The 23,525-nt window shown below is 38.5% G+C and overlaps 1 protein-coding gene and 1 pseudogene across 2 annotated transcripts in view; both read right to left on the reverse strand.

Moving 5' to 3' along the window:
- Positions 1 to 23,525, reverse strand: part of USP10 (ubiquitin specific peptidase 10) — a 59,805-nt gene that overhangs the window by 6,580 nt on the left and 29,700 nt on the right. For both annotated transcript variants that reach the window (XM_011370279.2, XM_023536670.1), the window contains 9 exons: positions 19,269 to 20,312; positions 9,613 to 9,704; positions 8,965 to 9,074; positions 8,502 to 8,557; positions 8,177 to 8,280; positions 7,141 to 7,240; positions 6,266 to 6,443; positions 3,470 to 3,635; positions 316 to 460 (listed from right to left, as the gene is read on the reverse strand). In XM_011370279.2, the coding sequence (XP_011368581.1) occupies positions 316 to 460; positions 3,470 to 3,635; positions 6,266 to 6,443; positions 7,141 to 7,240; positions 8,177 to 8,280; positions 8,502 to 8,557; positions 8,965 to 9,074; positions 9,613 to 9,704; positions 19,269 to 20,312 (1,995 nt within the window). The remainder of the gene's footprint in view (positions 1 to 315; positions 461 to 3,469; positions 3,636 to 6,265; positions 6,444 to 7,140; positions 7,241 to 8,176; positions 8,281 to 8,501; positions 8,558 to 8,964; positions 9,075 to 9,612; positions 9,705 to 19,268; positions 20,313 to 23,525) is intronic.
- Positions 22,817 to 22,935, reverse strand: LOC111745828 (annotated as a pseudogene).

The following is a 23,525-nucleotide window of genomic DNA, read 5'->3' on the forward strand; positions in this document are numbered from 1 at the left end:
AGCATGAGGAAAATTATTTTGTACCATTAATCTGTAAAATGTTTATAGAAAAATGATACTCATTCTGATGGACAAAACCTATTTTTCTAATCTAGTAAGATTATGCAGTTTATTCATTTTTGCCTTTATTTTTCAAAAGTCATTTTAATGAGAATTTTAACATAAAGTCTATTAAAAGTCAAGAAATTTAAAACACGAAGTCGTGAAAGAAAAACGCTTTCATTTTTGACATTCTACAGACGTGCTAACATGTCAAGCTCATCGACTTCCACGAGTATTGTCACCATAAACGTTTCTGACTTATATATTTAATACCTTTACTAATTTCCAAGTCCACAGGATATTCGATATTTTTGATAAGCTTCTGACATCCACCAGTCTTCTCATAAACAAATCGTTTTAGGTGCAGCACGAGAACAGGAGGAAGTTTTTCCAGAGTCACTCGTCGGCTGATCTCAACCTACGACACAAAGCACACCAGGACACACTGGCCGTCTTACTTCAAGCAACAGAGTCCATCTTAATTTTCCGCTCAGAGACCTCCTCTGAGAGCTGACTCCTTAAAGCATGTGGCAGTGCTTCTCCATCTTTCCTGGGTCATAGGATCTTTTGAAATCCTTAGAAAGCCACTGTCATTTCTCTTAGAAAAATGCATATACACTCGTAAGCCACTGGATCCCTTGGGTCCCTGAGTCCATCTGTGAACTCAAGTTAAGAACCTTTGCTCTGTGGCATTAATGACAAATCGCATAACTACAAAAAAAAAAAGCTAACTTAGTACCTTGAATCACATACTTAACTTGTTTTTTTTAATAACTCTCCTAGTATTGATAAAACCGAGGTCAATGTGTTTCTTGAATTAGATGTTTTAAATAACCCGAAAACTATTCTAACCATTATTTTTATAACAGTTTCAGTTTTAGCAGTTAAATACACCCTTTCGTGGGTCTAATGAATGCTTTTAATTAAAATGCAACTTCACAAGCAATACTTAATCCCTTTATTTGTTCTCTATACTTATAAACGCTCTGACGCTTCCTGTATTTACATGGGAATACTTTTGGTAGAAATATTTGTTAAAATAACAATCCAAAAGACAGTAGTATGTAAAATGTTGAGAAAGCTTTTGAAGGATGATATATATATCTGGTTAAAGGTATCTCAAGGGTATCAGGCTTCTGGAAAGTAAGCTCACTGGTTATCGCTCCTTGGGCTTATTAAGTTTACAGACCCCACTGTGCCTGTGTGCCCACTTAGACTAAGATCCCAGGTGTGGAAACCTCCCCACACCTCTCCGTATGCCCATTGTGTCTGTATTTTAGTGTCTCTATATCCAAAATGAATCGTGAATGAATGAAAAGTGTGACGACAGTTAAAACTGGGGATGACGACTCTATAGTTTCCTCACTTATAAATCGAGAGAACGGAACTAAAGTGTCTCTGGAGTGCTTCTCAGTGCTAGTGACCTATGATTCTGACCTTAAGCATCCAAGCGGCTCAGTAAGTGGCTAATCTGAAATTCTTAAATGTGTTTTGGGTTTCTAGACAAACCGAGGCACACTTTCTTATTGCCCAACAAACCAGACCTTTTCTATATAGTAAATATTTTGTATTATCATATTTTCCCATGTTTCCCATATTTCCCTTGACATTTTTCCTGTGGGAACTATCCTATGTTCCCGCAGAAAAAAAGTCTGACTTAGAAATATAACAAAATTAAACTCAGTATTTTAAAAAGTAAATTAAAAGAAAAAAATCACATTCCAGAAAACGTGTTATTTGCCCTTTACAGATACCGCGAGCTGTCTAAAATCTTCCTTCCCCAAACATCTGCTTCTCGAGTGTTCTCACTCTTGTCTGATAACCACACACCACCGTGATCACGGAGCTGGAACAGTCAGTATTGTTCTTTTGCTTCTCAAGGCTCTACCAAAATGCCACTGCTTTCTTAAATCCTTCCTCCAAATGTGAATATCTAGAAGAAATCTTTCCTTAATACTCTCCAGTAACAGGCCGACTACCTCTACCTCGATTCGCAACCCCATCTCCACTGCCTCCCTAAACTCTAAGTCTGACTGTAGCAGAAGCGAAAGAGAGGAAGACACACATCACGAAGGAGCTTTGCCGGCGGCCCAGGGAAAGCCTCGGCGGCAGGACGAGAGGGCAGAGCCGCAAGGCTGGCTCAGAGGAGAGAGGAGGGAGGGCGGCACAGAGGCCAAAACAGCGAGTACACCTCTGGATTCATGGCTGCCAGAGAATGAGCCAAGTGGGCAGTCCCCAAAGCCCAGTTCACAACCTGGCCAGACAAAACCACCTCCCTAAAACAAGTGTCCATTATCTCTCTCTTCCATTAAGTTCTGCCACCACTTTTTAGCTTATTCGCAAAGCCAACTGCCAAGATTCTGTCACTGGCTCCTACCTCTTTTATTTTTTAAACAAAACCGCCCACGAGAAGCAATCAGAGAATGTGGGGGATTAGGCCTAACTTCTGCAAATCTCCCAGGAGGCTTGACCAATCCAAAGCAGAAGACTCCAGATGAACTGAAGGTCTCCACATCCAGCTTCTGTTGTCCTTCACTCGAGGCATGGGCTGCAAGGCGAGGGTGTGCCTGCTCAGCCACGCAAGGAGCTGACAGCTTTTCTAGGCTGGGATGCCTCTTTGTTCACCTTGCAGCCACTGCACAACATTATTTGAATCAAGCCTCATAGGAATACTATAAACTGTTCAAAAAAGTATTGCCCATAACTAGCCTGCACTCATATCCCCAACACATTTTTATTCAGTGCAGCAATCTAGGATATATAATGGAGAAGATGTTAGCAACTGTAGAGTAGGAAACGAGCACACGCTGGCACATCAGGCCAGAGAGGAATTAATAAGCTCTCAAAGAACAGATCATCCACCGCTCCTGACAAAGGGGACAAGCACACTACACTATAGCTATAATCGGCTTCTCTTGACTCCTGAAGACTAGAAGACCCAAAGGCTTTGTCTTTTCCATATCAAACCAAAGAGCAGCAGGCACCCAATTACTTGCTATATTTCAGTGTCCTTGAAGATCTACAATCAAACACAAAACAGATGTGTTATGAATCTCTTTTGGATCCTAACTAATCTCATGAAATTGCGCTCTATGATATCAGGAATGTAAATGAGCTATTCAGCCTCCACTAGGGGTAGTACTGATTTTGTGGTATCATGATTAGATTGCCAGAAAAGTAAATGTGGCTCAGGATAATAATCCACAAGGCCATTACCTTGTGCTACATGATTCAGAGCTAAAAGGGGTTGTTAGGATCATCTGTTTCAACCATTTCATCTAAAACTGTGGAAACTTTCAGTCCAAAAAAGTTAAGCAACTGATTTAAGAGGCAGAACTCAAATCCACTTGTCCTCATTCCCAACTGTGTTCTTTCCACCACACCAGAGTGCCTCCGTAGAAAGGTTTGAGATCAACCATGAATATACCTCTTGTTTGGTTTTTGTGGTATAACCTTGGACAGATTCTCTTGCCACCAAGCTTTCCAATGCATCCTGGACCGTACGTATCTTGTCGGACTGGATATCCAACTGCAGTGTGAAAAATGGCTGCAAAGTGGCAGATTCTTTTGAACTCTGCTGGTAAACCACGGACCTAAGAATTGAAAACAAAAACAAAAAATTTAAGAAACCAGTCCTTCCCACTTTCTCTTAAGATTATCCAACAGGAGAAGAGGAATAAACATTGAAAATAAGATTATTCAATATCACTTTCAGAAGACCAGAGGGAACAGAAAAGCCAAAAATACACTAAATTTAAAAATAATTCTGCTGAATACCACCTCCTAAGTATTTCTAGCAACCAAATCCACCAGTTGATAATTTTCCCAGTTCGAGTGCTCTGGAAGCAAATATATTTCATCTTCCAAATTCCTTCACCTCCACTCTATCCTTTCATGCACCAGTTAATAAATGCGACTATCCTGCCATGGCCCCAAAATGCTGACACTTTTCATTCTCTCAAAGTATCATAGCCTGTTCTAATAAAATAGAGGAAACCTCAAGGTAAACAGAATATTTTAATGGCATTTTCCCCTATAAAAATGATTTGCAAAGAAGAGGAGCAGGGTGAGTATAATAAAAAACAAGTTCACATTCCAGGAAGCAGTGCTGCCACCCTCAAGGAGAAGGGCGCCAATTCAACCTTGTTTTCTTAGCTGGTTTTTCATTTCGTTTTTCTTTTTCTAAGTTCTTCTGAGTAAAAATTGTGTGTTCGGCCCATCTCTCACTTAGCCTCAGCAAGAAAACATTCCAAGAGTTCAACAAGGAATTCTATTTCTGTAGCCCGAGTGACCTAGTTTACAAACGGAATAAAACGGGTGTGGATAGGTATTCAGACTTTACAGAGCAGATGCATAAAGAGCGAGCTAAAAGTTTTTCTGTTTGGGGTTTAATTTTCATACGTTGCTTTCCCGACACGGTCTTAGGAAGTATCTTCACGCTCCTTTTGAGCGTCAAGGCTTGGGATGACAGCCATTCCCTTGGTTCGGAAGAGGAATAGTGGGAAAACCAGTAAGTAGAGTCGGTAAAGAAAATAAAATAAAATAAAGAAGTTGTCCTCTTGACTCCCAGGGCCTGGATTTTATCAAAAGTGTTACGGGGGGAAAAGGTAGAGAAAGGTGCTGGTCTTTCTGGGAAAACTGGAAAACCACTTGAAGAGGGTAAATTTTAGAAGAAAACCTTTCAACTGGTCTGAATAAAGAATCATGCTTAATGATGACTGCTATACAAAAAGATGTTCCTAAATTTTAAGAAGCAAGTCCTCATCTTTCCTTTACCATTTTTGAAAAAGAAATATCAACAACCAATTTCAACACAAAGGGCCCAGAGAGGCTGACGCTAGGGACTATGGCAGAGCCATTCAGGCCAAGCTAGAAATTTCTCCAAAGTGGATTCTAGATTTTCTAACTGGTTATTCTTGGACAAATGTGAAATCTCTGAGTATGCTGGCCATCAGTGGCCAAGCAACTCTGATTCCCCACCTATGCACAAATATGGTGCTCTCTTTACATCCACGTGGGCTGTTCTCTCATCCTTCTCGCCCATTCCTAAGCACGTACCCCAAGAATGCTAACATCGGACTGCTGGACTAATGGGGACATTCAGCCTCCTCTCGCTGCTGTTCTCAGACCTGGATCCCTAGGTTCCCTCTCCCGACACAGCCCAAACCAAGAAACCATATCTGGCAAAAACAAGTCATAGCAGCAGCAGTCGGAGGCTGGGCACTCCGCAGAGCACGCATGACCACAGGCCGGCACGGACAGTCTCCAGAATGGAAAGGGTCCCTCGGAGTCCAGCTCACAGCGAAGGGCACGGAAATGACGTTCAAGGTCACATGGTGGCCCAAATGGCTTCTAAATCCAGTCCTACAGCACTACTGACTAGCTTGTGAGGTTTTCATTAGCTTGTTGAAAGGTACTCAATATAAGTTGTTTTAGAGCAGAGAGAGACTGAACTAACTCTCAGTGCCTTTAAAGGGTTTTATTTCTTTTGGATACACAGCATTTGGGGCAACGGAAGGCTAAGAGTCTCACTAAAACACCACCGTGGTAGGTTCTGCTGAGAGGCCTTCGGAGAGGAAATCGTTCTGTAATGAGGTCCTTTCAGGCTGTGAGTGAGTAAACCTCCCTGGAAATGGTATGAGTTTTACTGAATTCTACATCACGGTGGTACTGAAGGGCTCTCATGTAAATAAATAAAACCTTTTAGAAGGATTTGGTGAATGAGCAAAAAGCAGCTGGTTTAAGGGGAATGGGGCAAAGGAGGTGCCGTGGTACTCCAGCCTAGGTCACATGACCTCCTTTATATAAAAGTTATCTTCCTCCACACTCCCTTAACTTCTAACTCATTCGGTCCCGGGGCCTAAAATTCTTCCAATCAGATACACAAATTTCTTCTCTTAACAAAACACGTATGTCAATCAGTCTTTCTCTTCCTTCCTAGCTGTGAGCAGCTGGGCTGAGGGATTGCAGTGTTGATGGTGCTGAGTAAGGAGCTCACTGTGGCAGTCCCTAGGGGACAGTGCCCTCTGCAGAAAGGCCACAATGGGTAGTGTGAAAGCATTCTGACAGGAGAATCATTAGAAGTCCAGGCAAAGAGAGGGCACGGCAGTGTAAAGGCAGATACCATCAAGTCCAAATTTCTTAGGACAAGTCTTATACCTTTAGCAAAATGGCAAGACCCTGAAAAAAGGCAAATACTAAATGATTTCAGAAAAGCATAAACCTGATGTGTCCACCAAAAATGCCAGTGATTGGGGTCTGAACAAAGTCCGCCTGGCGAGTGACCGAAGTCTTATTTCTGGGGCCCACTTGCTCCCATTCTTCCTCGCTTCCTTCGCCTGGTTCTTCCTGCTCTTCCTCATTCACTGAGTGGTTTTTGGGTCCATTGGAAATAGTAAGTTCTGAAAAGTAGATAATCTGCTTAGGCAACTATTTACAAGAACAGCAAAAAATAAAAAAATAAAAAAATAAAAATTTTTTTTAAGTTCTACATGCATCACCTACACACATTTGTCAATTACAGTTTTTTAAAACCAAAATCGGGGTGTGCTCTATGTTAAGAGCAAACACAAAACGTGTGACTCTACTGAATCCCTGCTTGCATAAACTGCTGTAGAAGACATTCTCGGTATAATCAGAGAAACTTGAAGACAGTCTGGAAAGTAGATATTTTTGTTTAGTTACAGAGAGTTTTCTTAATTTGATAAGGTACGCTGGTCACGTAGAAAAATAGTCTTATCTCAGGAGATGCACGCTTTAGCAATTAAGGATAAACTAAACTGTTATCTGCAACTTATTTTTGAATCATTCAGGAAAACTGTGTACATACACTTTATGTGTGTGTAGAAAAATAAATGACAACATGTTAACAATTACAGAATCCACCAGTTATTTTGATTTATCCAAATATAACACTCTCAATGGTACATATAATAGGCAAGATAAAAATAACTAGTTATCTTAATGAGTAAATAAGTAATTTTTGAAGAGCAAATTACAAATGGGGGGAAATGCAACTTAATATATAAACATTTATTTTTAGATAATTCTTAAAAAAATGTTCTCGCACATTTTTGTAGCAAATATAGCATGACCTACTTTCATTATTTGGTGAGAGAAGTTTCTTTAGGTTTAACATTTCCTCATGAAGTCCATTTAGAATGAACCCTAAGTATTCTTCAGCATCTTCTTGTCGACCCTGAAAAGGTCAAATATAATCACGTTAATCTTAACCGATTGCTATCTGAGACGTGCAGGGAACGTAATACCTATTCAAACTATGCCTCCTCTTAAATTTTCAACAAATTTTAATGTAAAGTATTTCCCCCCAAAATCATGTGAATTTTTCTTTGGACAGGTGAGATGGGGGTGTGGCGAAAAGGGGGGGAAGATTAAACACTTAGTTCTAAATGATAACACTAATGGGGATGTTTATTTTATTATGATTTCTGTAATTCTGAAATCTTATACAAGAAATATATATTACCTTTATTAATAAAAATGTTGTTTAAAAGTTGTTTTGTTGCAACAAAATAGAAGAACAAGAACTAGTCGTCTAAGGCCACCTCACTGCACAAACCCAGGGTTCTCATTCACACTGGGAGCTGTGAATTTAGCAGCTCTGCATGTATCCGTCAAGGACCCGAGGAGTTCTAAAGCATGTGACTATGATGACAACAAAAACTGCTCTGAAGGCTGCTCAATCTCCCCAGGCCCAGCCACCGCACTCTACCTGAAAGGCAGCATAGTACAGTCGTTCAAGGAGCTGACTCTAAAGCCAGTCTCTGCCATTTATAAGCTGTGTGACCTTGAATAATGACTTCTTTTCTCAAATGTGAAAGAAGAAAGTCATCATACTTTACTTACAGATTTAAGTAAGTTAATACGCGGAAGGAACTTACAACAGTACTTGGTGCACAGTAAATGATACAAGAGTTGTCTCTGATTATGATTATCACCATACTCTTTAAATTCAGCTAAGCAACTGACTCCACAACAAGCCTAGATCTAATGAACACACCCACCAAATCAAAGCATTTAAAGAAAGGGGCAAGCACTGAACAAGCAACAGTTAAGGTACAAAACAGAGCAAAGGGCAACACTTCATACTGGCTACATTACAGCAGTCCCAAACCTTTTCAGACAGGCTCGACTTGATGACTGTCAGGAGTCTATAAATATATGTGGGTTCGAAGGCAGCTCCAGGGCGGATATCCCTCACAATTTTATCCCCAAGAGCTGCAAAGGAAATAGGACAGAGATTTTCACAAGATTTTAAAATGAAGTCTTAAAGCAAAATCAGAAAAACTCCCTCCCACCCCCACCCAACGTTGAAAACAGCATAGGTTTAGCAATGTATACTTAAAAGAACATTTTTTTATCCAACAAGACTGAATTTATTAAATTCAGTCATCTGATGTCAATATGTAATGACAACAGAAAACCTCATTTTTACTCACCTTGTCTGGGTTTTGGGGGTACTGGCATATTAGTAAACTCATTCATCAGCCGAACACTAAACATGGGGGGAAAGAGTTTAGTAGCACATTTCTTAACAAGACATACTTTTACTAAAGAGCCTTAATGGCTAAGTAGAATATTAATTAGTATGAAGATAGCAAGTTTTAGGTAACTAATGCTTTAATAGCTAGTGAGTTCTTAAATCTTTTCTATTTAAGTTTTTGGTATATTTTAAGTGACACTAAAACATATTCAACTGAATCTAAAGAACACAGTTTAGATAAACAATTTTCCAATTCCATTTCTGGTTAAGTTCCATTTATACTCACAAATAGTAAATTAAAAAGAAAAAGAATTATAGGACTCATTTGCAGGATATCAAGAACTTTGCTAAACTGTTTGAATTCTAATTATCAGAGGGGAAAAACCCACCCCCAACACATTTTTAAGCACCTTACTTACAAGCTGTCTATCATGGGTGTTGACGTACAAGGCCTTTGCACTTTTGAATACAGAGGAATGAACTTCATCAGGTGATACATCGGGGGGCAAGCAACCAGTGCCTGCAGTGTCTAAATATTGGCAGTAAAGGAAGCGTAAGGAAATAAAACAGATACTTCAAATTTTCAAAAGGCACATTAAGCATAAGAGCATATAAAAATAAATAAGCCAAGGTCACTAAGCACCTTAGATATATAAACATAAAAGGGAATAAACCAAATAACCATGGGGATAACTGCCTTGTGATATCCACATGAGGATTTACTCTGCAATCAGTAGTTTACACACAGCACTTGATTCAACCAAGATAATCAAATCAATGAAAATTGCCATTTGTAAATGGTAACTCCGCCCAATTATTTGGGACCACTCTAATGAGAAGAAAACTTGCCTGATTCTGTAATTACCAGGTCAACAAATCTTTTGGGGTGGGGGTGGGAGGTCAGGAATAACAATGTTTATAAGCAAGGTAGGCAGACTAAGGACTCGAGTTTCTGGATTCGAAATTTAGGGCGGCTTCCCCATGGAAGCTTAACTGAGTGTCAAATGGGCCTGAGGAGGAAAAAACTGTAGTTGGCCGGCCTTGGGGACAGCATCTGAGAAGGATACAGCATTAATGTAGCACCAGTTTCCTTTATTGATCAGCCCACGGGGTTGCAATGACACTGGTTTATGTATTAGGGTTACATTCTCCAGTAACTCTGAAAGAGTGAAGAAGCATATTTAAGAAGTTAATGACATCTAGTGAATAATACTGAAGTTAATTCTTATGCTCTACTCTGGGACAGTGTTCAAAACCTCTCCAATAAACCACATATCCAAAGAAAAGCCACAGTGTTAAAGCTTCATTCCATTCAACATCAGGTACATTATTTAATGATTAAAAATGTTTATAAATATTTTTCCCCAAAACAGCAAGATTTGTCTTTCTGTGGGAATATAACTTAGAAGCACAAGGGCTATTTTAATAAGAAACAGAAAAAGCTTAAAAAACAATGTATCAGTATTAAGTTTTAAAAGATACAGGCTTTCTTCCTTAAACTGACAGCTAGGCATGCCTTGGTAATGGCATGGTTCCTGAGATCCTAGCTATAAAGGTGATCACGTACAGAGCCTCATTCATGTCTGAATCCCCAGCAACGACTACGGTACCCAACACATCACAGTGGGTGCTCGATGACTGTTCAGTGAGTGATACTCCTTTTTGGAACAACTACCTCCTACTAAATTGCAATTTGCATTAGAAGCTGCGTTTAGGGACTGTTTTGTCACTGGAATTCCCTTATTCCATTTAGAAACAAACAAGCTTCTTATCCTTAGATTTCATCCTTGGATATCACTCTTCTTCATAGTCTTAAAAGAGCTGTAAATGCCATCTTTGATTTAAAAAATTAAATGTTTTAAATAATTATTTTCAGAAACAGTTTAAAACAAGACAAGGTCTCCCCGTTCCATTATGAAACTTGTAACAATGACAGGTACAATTTATGGACACATTCTACATTTCTGTAAGTGCTTTAAAATTTACATGTTATTTGGCTACACTTAATCCTTTGCAATCCAGGAGTACCCTCCACTACCCCTCTTTTACCAAAAAGGAAATTGAAGGTCAGAAAGGTTAACTAGTTGCCTGTGATTACACAGTAACAAGGTAGCACAGCCAGTGCCTGAAATACATCTGTGGCCCGACCACACAGCTTCCCTTTACTTGTAAATTGTGTACTAGGAAAGAAAGATGCATTTGATGTTAGCATTCATCCAAGGCACCAAACAAATGTCTTTCTTTTCTAAAACACAGTTGACTGGTAAGTCCCAGACTTAAGCATTACATCAAGGAATTAATTTGCAAAATTCTAATGTCAACACACACACACACACACCTGTAAGAAGAGTAAATGCCCTCTTTCTTCTAATTGAGGAAACTCAGGAAATAATTTATCCCATTTATAAAAAGTAAAACATTACAGAGAATCCAATGGAATCTGTCAATTAGACTAAATTTGCAAAACTCCCCTTGCCTCTTACTATAGGGTACGTATGGTACTGGGCCTGTGATGAGTAACAGGTCAGTTACAGAAATGAACCACAGCCTCCATGTGATTACACCCAGCACAGACAATACTGGTCATGTGGCAGACACTATGCTAGGAATGTAAGCTGTATTACTCATAATCATCCAGTAACCCTGTCAAAGAGAAACCAGTATCATCCCCATTTCACAGGTGAGAAAATTAAGGTCCAGATGGGTTAGGTAACTGATTTAAGTCACATAACTGAGCTGACACGTGAACCTGGGTCTTTCTGACTCCAGAGGCTGGACTGTTTCTTCTCATTAGATAATGGGCTCCACTTTAAAATCTTTTTACTCTAAGGTTTCAGATACTAACTTTTCCCCACAGGCTTAAGATCTTCTACTTAAAACAGATTTTTACATCTGTCTCTTTGAGCTGTATTATCATGATAGTCCATAATTACCAATGTGTTCCACAGAATGGCAATTATTTAGTATACTTATTCTATTAAAAACCTGTGCATTTTCAAATAAGCATCAATCCTAAATGAACACTCCAGCGTGACACCTGTGAATCTTTGCCAAAGCAATTTTATATTTAAAAACAATTAAACTTTTACATAACCATAAGACTCAAAATCAACTGCCTTCCTAACACAGGGACCCCTATTAAACGACATGCTGCCATTTGCAGAGCCTTGCCTGGACACCAGCTCCTGGAGGCATAGAGATGACTAAGAGGTGGCTCTGCTGCAGGAGAGCTTGGAAGCAGTGAAGGGACAACACAGGGCGGGCGAAGCTGAAGGGGGTCAGTGGAGGGGATGCTCGGTCCAATCCAAGGACTGGAGAAACCCTGGGTGGCCAGGGGCCAATGACAACAAATGGCAGCTGACACCAGAAGAAGGTCTCTGGCTAGGGTAAAGGCACTTTCCACTCAAAGAATACAACAGGATGAGTGGGTTATTTTTTGTTCTGTGCAGTGGTGGTGAGACAATGAGTTTATCTTCCAGAGATGCTGATAAGAGGTACCCGGATGACACCAGTAAATAGCATATTCAAACCCACAGACCAGCAAGTAACATATCGATGCTTATCACAGATCCTGCAGCTCAGGGCTAGAACTGTACATTCCAACAATACACAGAGAAAGAGCAATGGGTTAGCAGAACCCAAAGCAGCACCGCGTCTAAGTGACTGGTCAAGAAGAACCTGTAACAGTGATGCAGAAAAATAGGGCAGTTTGAATTAGTAATGGGGGCAGAAGCAGGTTCTAGGGCCTCAAGGGCATGGGAAGCAAAGTCTTCTAGGGTTGGGGGTTGGAGTGAAGGCCCAAGGGGGAAGCAGGGAGGAGCTTGATGTCATTACTTTCTGTTCAACACAGACATTGGAAGAAAATGAAAAAAAAAAAAAAAAAAAAAAAGACCAAGGTCAGGCACACAAGATCTCTCTAACTTCCCTTCCACGTCAACTGTTTTAACACTCAAAAAAACATGTTTAAAAATAGTCAAAAGTACTTTAATATCTTCTAAAAGAAAAAAACCATTTATGACAAGGCTAACTCTACTCTCAAAAGAGAAGTACAAAAACATCAAGAACTGCTCTAAGCTCCACTGGAAAGAGCATCTTCTCTTACATTCTTAACTGCCCAGAATAATCTGCACTCCTCGAGGATAAAACATTCAAAACCTATGGAATCAGGAGAAATCCAACTTCAAATGGGCTATTAGGTAACTTCTTTCCAACGTTCAGTTGGGAAACAGTATGTATTTGTTCATGATGTAGAAATCTTTAGTTTCTACATCAACCTTCCCTTGAATCAATGCCAGCTTCTGGCCATTACTGTTGGTCTGCTTATTTTATGGAGCAGGCGAGTAAAAAGTTTCACTGTTGATCTTCCACAATATTAAGTTCAAGTCTCTTAGCATCACCTAGTGGTTTATTCAATAACTGCAAGTAACAAAACATTCCAAGTAGACATACACCTACAAAATTAAAAAGGCAAAAACTCTGAAACATAATGTGGAACAAAAGGACACTTAGTACCTTTATTAGTGAATATATAAAGCTAGCTTCAACTCTTTAACATTCTTTGAAAGAGTCTTCCAGTACAATATTCATAAAGGTAGATTAATAAATCCTTGCAGACTTAGAAGAGACAGAGACACTGAACAAATCTAGTTTTCTTAATGATTATTGTTATTCTAAAAAAAATTTTCTCTAGTGAGAAGTTTGCCATAAGCTCAAATACAGTATCATTTCTGTTGTATCTTCCAATGATCCTAAACACTACTCTCAAGGTAAAATTGACTGGAAACTCTTCCCTGAAGGCATCTGAGACTTGTACACTGTGCATCTCCATGGCAACAGACACCATGACTGTCTACGTTGTATTAGGTGTAGCTCTTTCCCTAGATAGGATGCTCCTTACAGATGATGATGCCCTCATACTGCTAACACTCAGCTGAGTCTCCATCCAGGCTAAGAGGACTTCATGGTGCCCTCTGCCCCTAGCCTGACAGTACCATCCCTACTGGCTACATCGAGTCTCTTCACCCCGTCCCCCATACTTCTCTGTAAATGATTACTTCTCTTTCTGCTAATAAGAGCTACCATCTGTTCCTTTCCTATCTTATTCCTCAGACAACCCTCAAGTTGAGGCCAATGGTTACTCACTGACCTAGATAGTGGATAGCATACTCTAAGTACATATTAAACACTAACATCTGATGAATTAAACATCTGGCGATGAAGGTTGCTGGTTATGGTAAATGACTCCATTTCAGTTTGTTAGAAATGACCCAGTGGACTTTAAAGGTCATTCTATCACATACTTCAAAAAACCTCCAGGCACGTCCCTGTGCAGAAGCAGACAAGGGCGAGTCTCCAGGAAGACAAACCAGACACTTGGGTTCACACCCTGGCTCTGCCACTTCATTCATTTTGCACCCTGGCGCAGATGACTTCACTCCTCACCTGTAACAGAGACTGCACCATGAATGGCTATGGGGAGGCTATGTGATAACACATGTATAGAAAACAGCTAGCAGAATGTCAGCTCATTACAGATGCTCCATAATACTTATTAGAAAACAAAGAGCTAATATTAATTTATGGAGGTTTTAGAGAATCAACAATTTTCAGCACTCCAAGAGATGTTACTTTAAAATTGTTTTGAACATTTTGTGTATATACATATAAAGTTCCACTTCGAAAGGAAAGATTGTAAAAATTTATGATTAAATACCTTACTATCTAGGATTTTCTTAAAACCAAATGTGAAAAGAATTTAAAGTTTCACTTTTGTAACATATTGTACATTAAGCCTTTTTCCTCTTCAATAATTTCAATGACCACAAACTGAGCCACACATTAACTCCTAATAAATTTCGTCGGTGCACTTCTCTTCTCCCTCATAGTAAAAGAGCACAGGTGCAAAGACCATTCTGTAAATAGTCACCTGCCACTATTACTGAATCTTGTTAAAATGAATGAATCTTATTGCTATAATTCAAAAGTCAATTACTCATGACTTGCAGACAAGCCAGTATGAATACTACTCGCTTCGTGTAATTCTCGGCTCTATTTAATTAAGTTCCTTTTATAACAATACCATTTCCATTACTATTTTATTCCTAGCCTAAAGTCCAATAAGCACTATAAGTATGAGGGTGAAAAGAATCAAAACTAGAAAGGGCAGCTGTGAAGGAGAGAAGGCAGGATATTTCCTGAGGTTGAAACTTTAAATCTGATATGTGGTACAAAGTCAGCACCGTTGGTTATCTATTCTACCTTCTTTTAGTAATAACAAACTTGTCACCCACATGGCTTTTTTCAATTCATCACTGTTGATACAATTTTACTGTTCAGATCCATTATATACCAACTTTAGGAAGATGGCCTTCCCAATCCATCTTTCACAAAGGAGTTGGTGGGTCTTCCCAAAACAATGTTGTTGGAATGGCACAAAATGCCATAATGACTCTATGTCAAATAATAGATGTGAAATTGAAACCGATGTCTTCACTTTTGTAACAGCTCAAACACTAAATGGTTGAATTAAAGTTCAACTTTATGAAATCTGTTGACATACAGAAAAACTGAGTGGTTAATATATCCTTTCTTGTATTTCAAGACACACACAGCTCCCATGTTGCCACAAATCACTCAAATGAAATGATTTATAAACTCGATGGCAATACTAGCATTGTACACTTAAAATCAATATAAGCTATGATTACCCTTAAACATACTTTACGTATCAGATTTTGTTTTCCTAAAGTTAGGATTTAGAGGTTATATTACCATTTAAAATCCATGAAAACACAAGGTACAGAACTTTCATTAATTCTTAATGCTTAATAACTGGCCCATAACTGACATTCTGATATGTTGACCTGCTTTCCTGTCATCCTCCTAAATGTCCAGAACGCTCTCCAAGTGTTTTTCTTTTCTTCATTACATCACTTCAGAAGAACATGTGTACCTTGGTTACCTAATCAGGTGGAAGACAGCAAAGTGACCAAAATGTAGCACTATCCACTGGCTATGGATCAACTTATATTTTATAAGTGGCAAGGTCTCAGTTTAGTTCTATAAAATAGAGACATAGCCTGAATATCAGCAAGGACATACACATCTCAAATCGGGTATGGACTGAACTCTCAATCCACAAGCACAGATTCCTACAAACAGGTGTTACACCTCTTTTAAGCTTAGGGCATGCTGCATCATCGCTACTTTGGAGAATTTGAAGAAAAATGCAAAATATTTGAGAAATCATTTCCCAAGGAGGAGAAGTATGATTCATAAAACACTAAATCAAAGACCAATAATCGGCTATATTTTTGTTTACATTTCAAATAAATATGGACATGGGAATTTGTTTTCCTGAGCAGATCCAATTCATAATGATTTTGTTGCTCTCTCCAGTAACAATTTTTAAGTATAAAACCAGTATGCAAAATCATTTATTAAACAGGTTTTGACTAAAATTCATGATAAATGATATTACCAGATACTTCAATTTCCTCACAGATTTTTTTTTAGCGCTGTCCAAGACTAAGCTTAGCTTACCTAGTCTCTTTCACTAAATTTTAACCCATTTTGTTTGGGCACTTGGTCTAGTCTCTCACCTTACCCACCATTACTTACACTCCTTTAAAACAAAATACACTGATAAACAATTTTAAAAGCAAAACATAAAATACAAAATAGCTCTGTGATTTGAAAGCATTTGATGCAATTTAGGTTTGAGATATAACAAATGTTCCTTATTAAAAACCCAGGAAAAGTTAAGTGTTCATTAAAAGGATATGTTTAATTTCAAATATCACATGTATACTACCTTTCCATTAGTGAGTGAATGGAGGGAGCAACAGCATGGATCATCTCTACATTACTTGTATTTGTCATACTTACTCTTGAATATGGGTAGGTCTAATGTTTTTTACAACCACTTTCAAATAAAAGCTAAAATTTTCAAGTTTTTTTTCTTGCCTCCTGGCACAGTTATTCCTATTAAAATGGCAAATATCCCCTCTCAAGATGGACATAAACCACTCACCGAAACACAAAAGCCTCCCCAAGCCTCCGCAGGCCTTTTATTTAAGTTCAGACTTCCTGCGGGGCTGGGGAAGGCATTTATTTAGTATTTCAGTTTAAGTACCTTTTCCTTCCATCTCCTTCTTAGAGTTTACACTTATGAAGAAACAGTCAATAGAACAAAATGTTGACATATAATCTACACTGCGAAGTTGGCCCTGCCACCAGGAAGTTGAAAGCAGAACCCATTGAGGTGATGAATAAACAGTTTACAAGACTTGGTTGTATTTCACTTAAAAATGTCTTCTGTGATTCTTAATTTTGGTTTGCAGTTGATCTGTCTTCCTAATTTGTATCTCACTTGTGGTTATACAAATATTAGTTGGCATTTATTAAGCAGAGACTTAGTGACAGGACAGATGATTCAGAAGTGTGGACATCCAAAATAAATGAACCTAGGGTCAAAATTGGCTGTGGTTATTAATATTATTCTAAGAATTCAAAAAACAATTGATGATGTCTGAACTGTTCCCTTCTTTTTCTTTCTCCAAAGTTAGTTAAGTATAATGATAAACATAAAAATTATTCTCTCAGTAGAACCAGTTAGATGCTAATGCAAGTCAAAAACTATGATAACCAACATCAACAGATCTTTTAATGGAGCTAGAATTTCACAGTTAAATGTTGTTTAAAATAAGTGGGCCTACACTTAAAATAAGCATGCCCATTAAAGAGAAGTTTGTGTTAATGGATCTGACATAACAAACTGAACATATTTTTATCATCTTTATAAAGTAAATCTCTGAGTTGGAGACTATGACAAAGAGAAACAAATCCAAACACTTTACCTAAGCTTTTTGTGATTCCAAATGTTATTTAGTTTGACTATTATCACTGCATTATTTTACAGAAAGTCATACTGAAAACTGTCAGAAACTACATTCTACATTTCTAAGGTTCAATAAATAGGCTCAAAAGAATAATGAAGTATTTTAAAAAGAACTAAACTTTTGCTTAATTACAACATCTTTGTAACTGACCTAATCAAAATAGGATTAAGAAAATAAATGGGCTGGGGGATGGGGGGGGGCATGGAGAAACACACTGTATCAATTCAAAACTAATTTCTTAGATTGTAGCAATGCTCTCCACTAACACAAGTAACTAAAAGCCTCTAGTTTCACAGTATTTTACAAAGCAGGTTAATGTTAACATTAGATTTTAGTAGGTTAATTAGATTTTAACATATGTAGAACATAACAAACTACATATCAAATCACATTTTAAGCCATATAAACTAGAATGTTTTAAAACATAAAATAAAGCTTTTTTTTTATTATTGTAAATTAAGATTGAGAAAATTCCCCAGGAATGAGAGGTTTTCCTTTGTGAAGTAATTTTTAGGAACAAAAGTATTATTACAATGCCTCTTGACTTTCAATTTAGAATGCACACTTTTAAAAGCATCCACCATGCATTTTTCATTATAGGTTCAACATAAACCTCTAACTTAATCATCTATACAAAGGCTTAGTTTTATCCTGCCTGTAACAGCGTTTCCTTGCAATGAATACATTCTAAAAGTTAAAACAATCAGCTGGCTTTTAAAAATGTATATGAAGCCAAAAATGATGATTGGTCTAGCAATTATTTTCTCATTTTAAGAGAACTCCAGACATCAAGAGTATTCAAAATAATTCTCAGGAATAAAATTCTCACTTAAAAAAAAAAAAAAAAGCATTGCTTGCTGTCAGCTAAATGCCATCAAAAGAACGTGTTTCATATTTAATGGAATTCTGACCATTCATGAAAGGGTATACATTCTGCAGGTTGCTATTGCATTCATCTTCATCCTGGTAATGCTGTCAGGTGTTCCAAATGTTAAATCTGAAAATATCACTGAATGCTTAAATGAGGCAGCTTATTTTAACTCAGATGATGGGGTAAAAATGAGAGTTATCATTCTTGGTATGATAAACCCTGAAGAAATAGCTTTGGCTTCTGAGATACATATAAACATACATGTTTCTCTGTATTTGACTTCCTACTTTAACTTAAAAACAAGTGCAAATTACACAGCTTTATATTTTTATTTTAAATTGGTTCTAGTTTTGAGCCTTAACACCTCAAAATAAAATGTTAACTAAGGGCCAACTGTTAGTTTTTCTATGTCAAGAGCTGCCCTTGGTGTGCTAAAACTGAGTAAAATTCATTTACCTAATCCAAAACAGGCATTAAGAAGAAAACCCCCAAATGCTTCCTTGTATCTTAAGATATATAGAAAAGAAACAGTGCAAAGTCAGTCCAAATCAGGGATGATCATACCAAAGGTGTACAACAGCTGTAACAACAGATAGGACAAGTCCATTATACAGTCACAATGGAGCAGAATTACTTGATCGAAAGGCAAGGAATGAAAATGTAGTTTGTCAATAGAAAAGGACTGGTAACAGACATAGATTTTTCACTTAACATAAAGGTATAACAACCCCCTCCCATTTTGCTTATATATTATTTTTACTTGTTGATAACATTTAAGGCACAGGCATTCTTCAGATATTCCTATTGAAACAAAGGTAATCTACTATTGCTCTGGGTAACAATCTATCATATCACCACAGTTCATAAGCCCAGACTGTCTCAAACTTCTCACTCAACAGGCGATGAGATCTGCTCCCATCTTCACTTTCCACCTGTATCTTTTGAACTATACCTGCAATCTTTATGGCTACGGGATCCTCTGAAACTGGAACAAGCCCTTCCTTGACTTCAGCCTGCTTTTCAGAGACCAGGGGAGATGTGGCAGGAGGGGAATACTTAGTTTCCACAGAAGCCATGGGCGAGGAGGAAAAGGGCTTAGAATCATGGAAAAGACTGGCCCATGACTTAGGTTGACTGACGGGAGCGGCACCCGCCACATAGGCTGGGGCGTCGGCAGGAGGGGACATGTTCTCGGCTTTAGGTGGGTCCGAGTCCGTGCTTTCCACAGCGTGCAACTCCACCCCGTTGGCAGCTGAGCCCTCACCCGAGGATTCAAGTATTTGTCCATTAGCAACTCCAAGATTTTCAGTAGTATCTGTCCCAACATAAGGCTGAGCCACAGCTGTCCTCAACAGGTTGTCCCTGCCAGCCTCTGCAGGGAGGCAGGACTGTTCAAAGTCAGGCCCCGGGCAGCCCTCAGGCTGCCCTGCAGTCCTGGCACTGCTGTCCAGGACTCCAGAGAAAGAACCACCATGAAGAGCATCACTGACGAAGTCCGTGGAGTCCTGAGGGCTGCTGCTACAAGTCCTGGGTATCCCCAGCAGGGGTACATCACTCAGCAACTCTGCATCCTCGGTGCCTACACTGTTCACGACTGCTGGATTGCCATGGCCATTGACCAGGGCTTCCGTGGAAATACTACCCTCACTGCCATCTTTCAAGTAACTGTAATATCCAGGTGGACGTTTTTTCTTCTTTTTACGCTCCCTTTGTCCAAGACCACCCGAGACACCATCGTTTTCCAAAATTTCCACCTCCGTGTTAGAGCTGCCATCCAGAGCAAGGTCAGAGCCTGGGTACTGACAGTCAACGGAGCTGTAGTTCACTTCTTTATCTATGTCATCAGGGGACTTTTTGGAAGCTGTGCAACTAAGAATAAATTCAGGGGCCTGTGGATTCAATGTGCTTGAAATACTGTAGTTGGGAGTTCTCTGCAAAGTGTCATTGGGTTCAATTACTTCATTAACACCAAACTCGATTCTCTGATATTCTTGTCCTGTTTAGAAAGAAAACAATCAGTAAATATCCCATTAGTTAAGAACACAGTTATACAAATTATAAAAGTATCAATAATAATTATTTTTGAAAACCAAAATCTTAAAGTCTCCTCCTAATTAACAAAGCTATGACATTTTATTTCTGTGCTAAGTTGCTGAAAACAAATAATAACTATAAAATTATATTTAATTTGAGAATACGAAAAACAGAGGCCTGTATCTTCTTCTCTCATGGTAGCTAAAAAAGACTTTACTAGCTTACTTTATGTCTGAGAATTGGGTATAAGTTTTTTAGACGATTAAAAAAAATCACAATAACCTTAGGGACTTAAAATCATTGCTATGTATATACATATATACGTGTATATATATGGCTTATCTAGTTAGTATAATTTAGTAACTCAAAAAAAGTATAAATTACACCAAGGACTAATCCTCTCTATAAAAGTATACTTCAGAAGCACTCTTTTGAATTATCCATCTCTTGAATTCCACTGACAACCTTAAATGAAGTCTGAAAATAGCCTTGCATAAATGCACATAATTGTCCACTAAATGAATTCTTATTAAATTAACTCTATGGGTAGTAAAGGTATTTCCAAAAATACCAAAAGATGAAGTCTAGACCACTAATTTTTAAAAATCTCTTTGGAACATTTTAATACTTCCTCTTTCAAGTGACAACAATCTACATATTGCATCCATTCTAAGATATACTTTTTCTTAGTTTACATCTCTGAAATTAGATTGAATTTTAAAATCAATTGTCTTTTGAAGAGACACCAAGCATCAATATTATCTTACATCTGATAAAATAATCATAAATTTTGAAGGAAAAGAACACATGTATTATAATTCATTTTTAGTGCATAACTGAAGATTTCTCCAAGTCTAGCATAAGAAGACAACTTTCTTCAAGGTATGTATTTTAAGAAAAAAAATCATAGTACCAGAACAATCATTTTCTATTACAGAGAATTGAATATATTTTACCTTGGAAGTCTTTTCATAGAAGGAAAAAACAGCCCCAGAGAGATCAGTTATGTACAAGTTAGGGATGGGCAGGGGCCTAGTCTCCTAATTTTTCATTTGTTTTGATAAAAATACCCCCTTGGGGTTGGGGGAGGGGTGAAGACACCTGCACAATAACAAAGGGTTCCTGAAAAAGGAAAACTGATAATAATTATACCTAACAGCAAGTTTACATATAAGGCCACCAATATGACAACTTGAATCCTTTGGCCACCAAGCACAAATCTTTTGTTTCCTTATTTTGAAAAGAATCACCAAAGAGAAGTTAATTTCTCTATTATTACACCTAAAAGTGAACTGTCCACTTTGCTTCCAGGCATCAGCTACTCCATGATGTTTCAAAGGTGCAATGCTCATATGTGGATTCAAATGAAAACAACTAGAGAAGTGAATGAAGAACACTTCCTCTGCACATGGAGGCTACTACCCTTTGGAGACTGTGCTGTACACTGTGAATTCACATTAAAAATGAGTATGCATTGTCACATGCAGCTTGCTCAAGATTTTGATTATTTCCAGTAGATACAGTGTCTTCTACATCACAATTCTTAATCTTTTCATATCATAAAACATTCTAGAATGTGATGTGACATAAATAGAACCATTACAATATGCTACAGCTATTATCAAAATATTTACCCAGTACAGCGTCTGATCATTATCACTGTAAGGCAGATTCCTACCCAGAACAGTACCTTTTCTCATACAGGAACACTCATCATGAACACACATGCGCACTGCACTGCAAGGCAGAGAGGTCAGGACAAAGCCCAATCTGTCAGGCTGTAACACTGGTGAAAGTCCTACAAACTCATGCTTTAAACCAGAAGTCCCCAGCCTTTCTGGCACCAGGGGTCCGTGCTCCTATGAGAACCTAATACCTGATGATCTGAGTGGAGCTGAGGCAGTGATGCTACTAGCGCTGGGGAGCAGCTGCAAACACAGATGAAGGAAGCTTCGCTCACTTGCCAGTCACTTACCTCCCGCTGTGTGGCGTGGTACCTAACAGACCACAGACCAGTACCAGTCCACAACCCAGGGGTTGGGGACTCCTGATTTAAACAACTCAATCAATATACTGGGTACATGGGAACTCAACATTAATCCAAAAATGTATTGAGCATTTATAACATTCCAGATACTATATTTGGAGCTGCTAAACACACAGAAATGAAGAATTATGGTCCCTGCCACCCACAGTTGAACTCAGTCTAAAGAAGAGTGTCATGGAGGAAAAAATTTTCCTTCTACCCTCCTAGGTTCTTCTGGCTGGTTTAAGAAATAAATTGACAGATTAAGGGGAGAAAAATCAAATTTAATTTCTCATGTATAGAGATCTCATAGACATGGGACCTAAAGAAATGACCCAAACAGGTAGCTCTTACACTTTGCTTCACTAATCAGTGAAGAAACCAAGCAGTTTGTTTTCACAGCCTTCTCAGCCCAGAATTTTCTTTCTTTCTTTTTTTCATACCTACAGCACCTGGTCTTTCTAGGTGGTCTCCCATCCAAGTACTAACCAGGCCCAACCTTGTTAAGTTTCCAAGATCAGACAAGATCTGGCACGTTCAGGGTGGCATGGCCGTAGACCAGAATTTTCTATCTATGGTGATAAGGATCTCTCTACCTCCTGGTGCAGGGAGGGTCCCTTTCACACGGGAGATTTATTTTCTGCTTTCAGGGAGACAGAGAGGAGGATCAGAGTGTCCTCCTTGCACTGGCTTTTCTCAAGTAACTTTAATTCAAAATAATCAACATGCCAAAGTGGCATATTTTGGGGTGGCAAATTTTGCTCCCCTATAGGATGTTTTGCACAGTAGGATATGCACTGTAAGAAAACAAACAGACACACAAGAGAACAGAAAAAGCCTCAGAGAAAACGAATCTTTATTTAAGCTGACCTGTCAGTAACAGTATGAGCAGGTGGCAAGATTCCAGCTGTGTTTCCAGCAGAAAAAAAAATGATACTAAAAGCAGGAAGAGAGGAAAGAATGAAGAAAAAGAATGAAGAAGCAGTAGATCTATAGGGATATGAGCCTGAAAAGAAGGTATGTGGTGTGAAAAAGGGAAAGAGAAAATGTCTTAGTGATGAGAGAAATCAGAACCCTGAGGGGTTCGATATGGAGAGGAGTTGGTGAAGCCTTCCATCTCTAGCCTATACCATGGGGAGAATGATGGGG

This window comes from Pteropus vampyrus, unplaced genomic scaffold, assembly GCF_000151845.1.
Source record: "Pteropus vampyrus isolate Shadow unplaced genomic scaffold, Pvam_2.0 Scaffold166, whole genome shotgun sequence".
Lineage (NCBI taxonomy): Eukaryota > Metazoa > Chordata > Mammalia > Chiroptera > Pteropodidae > Pteropus > Pteropus vampyrus.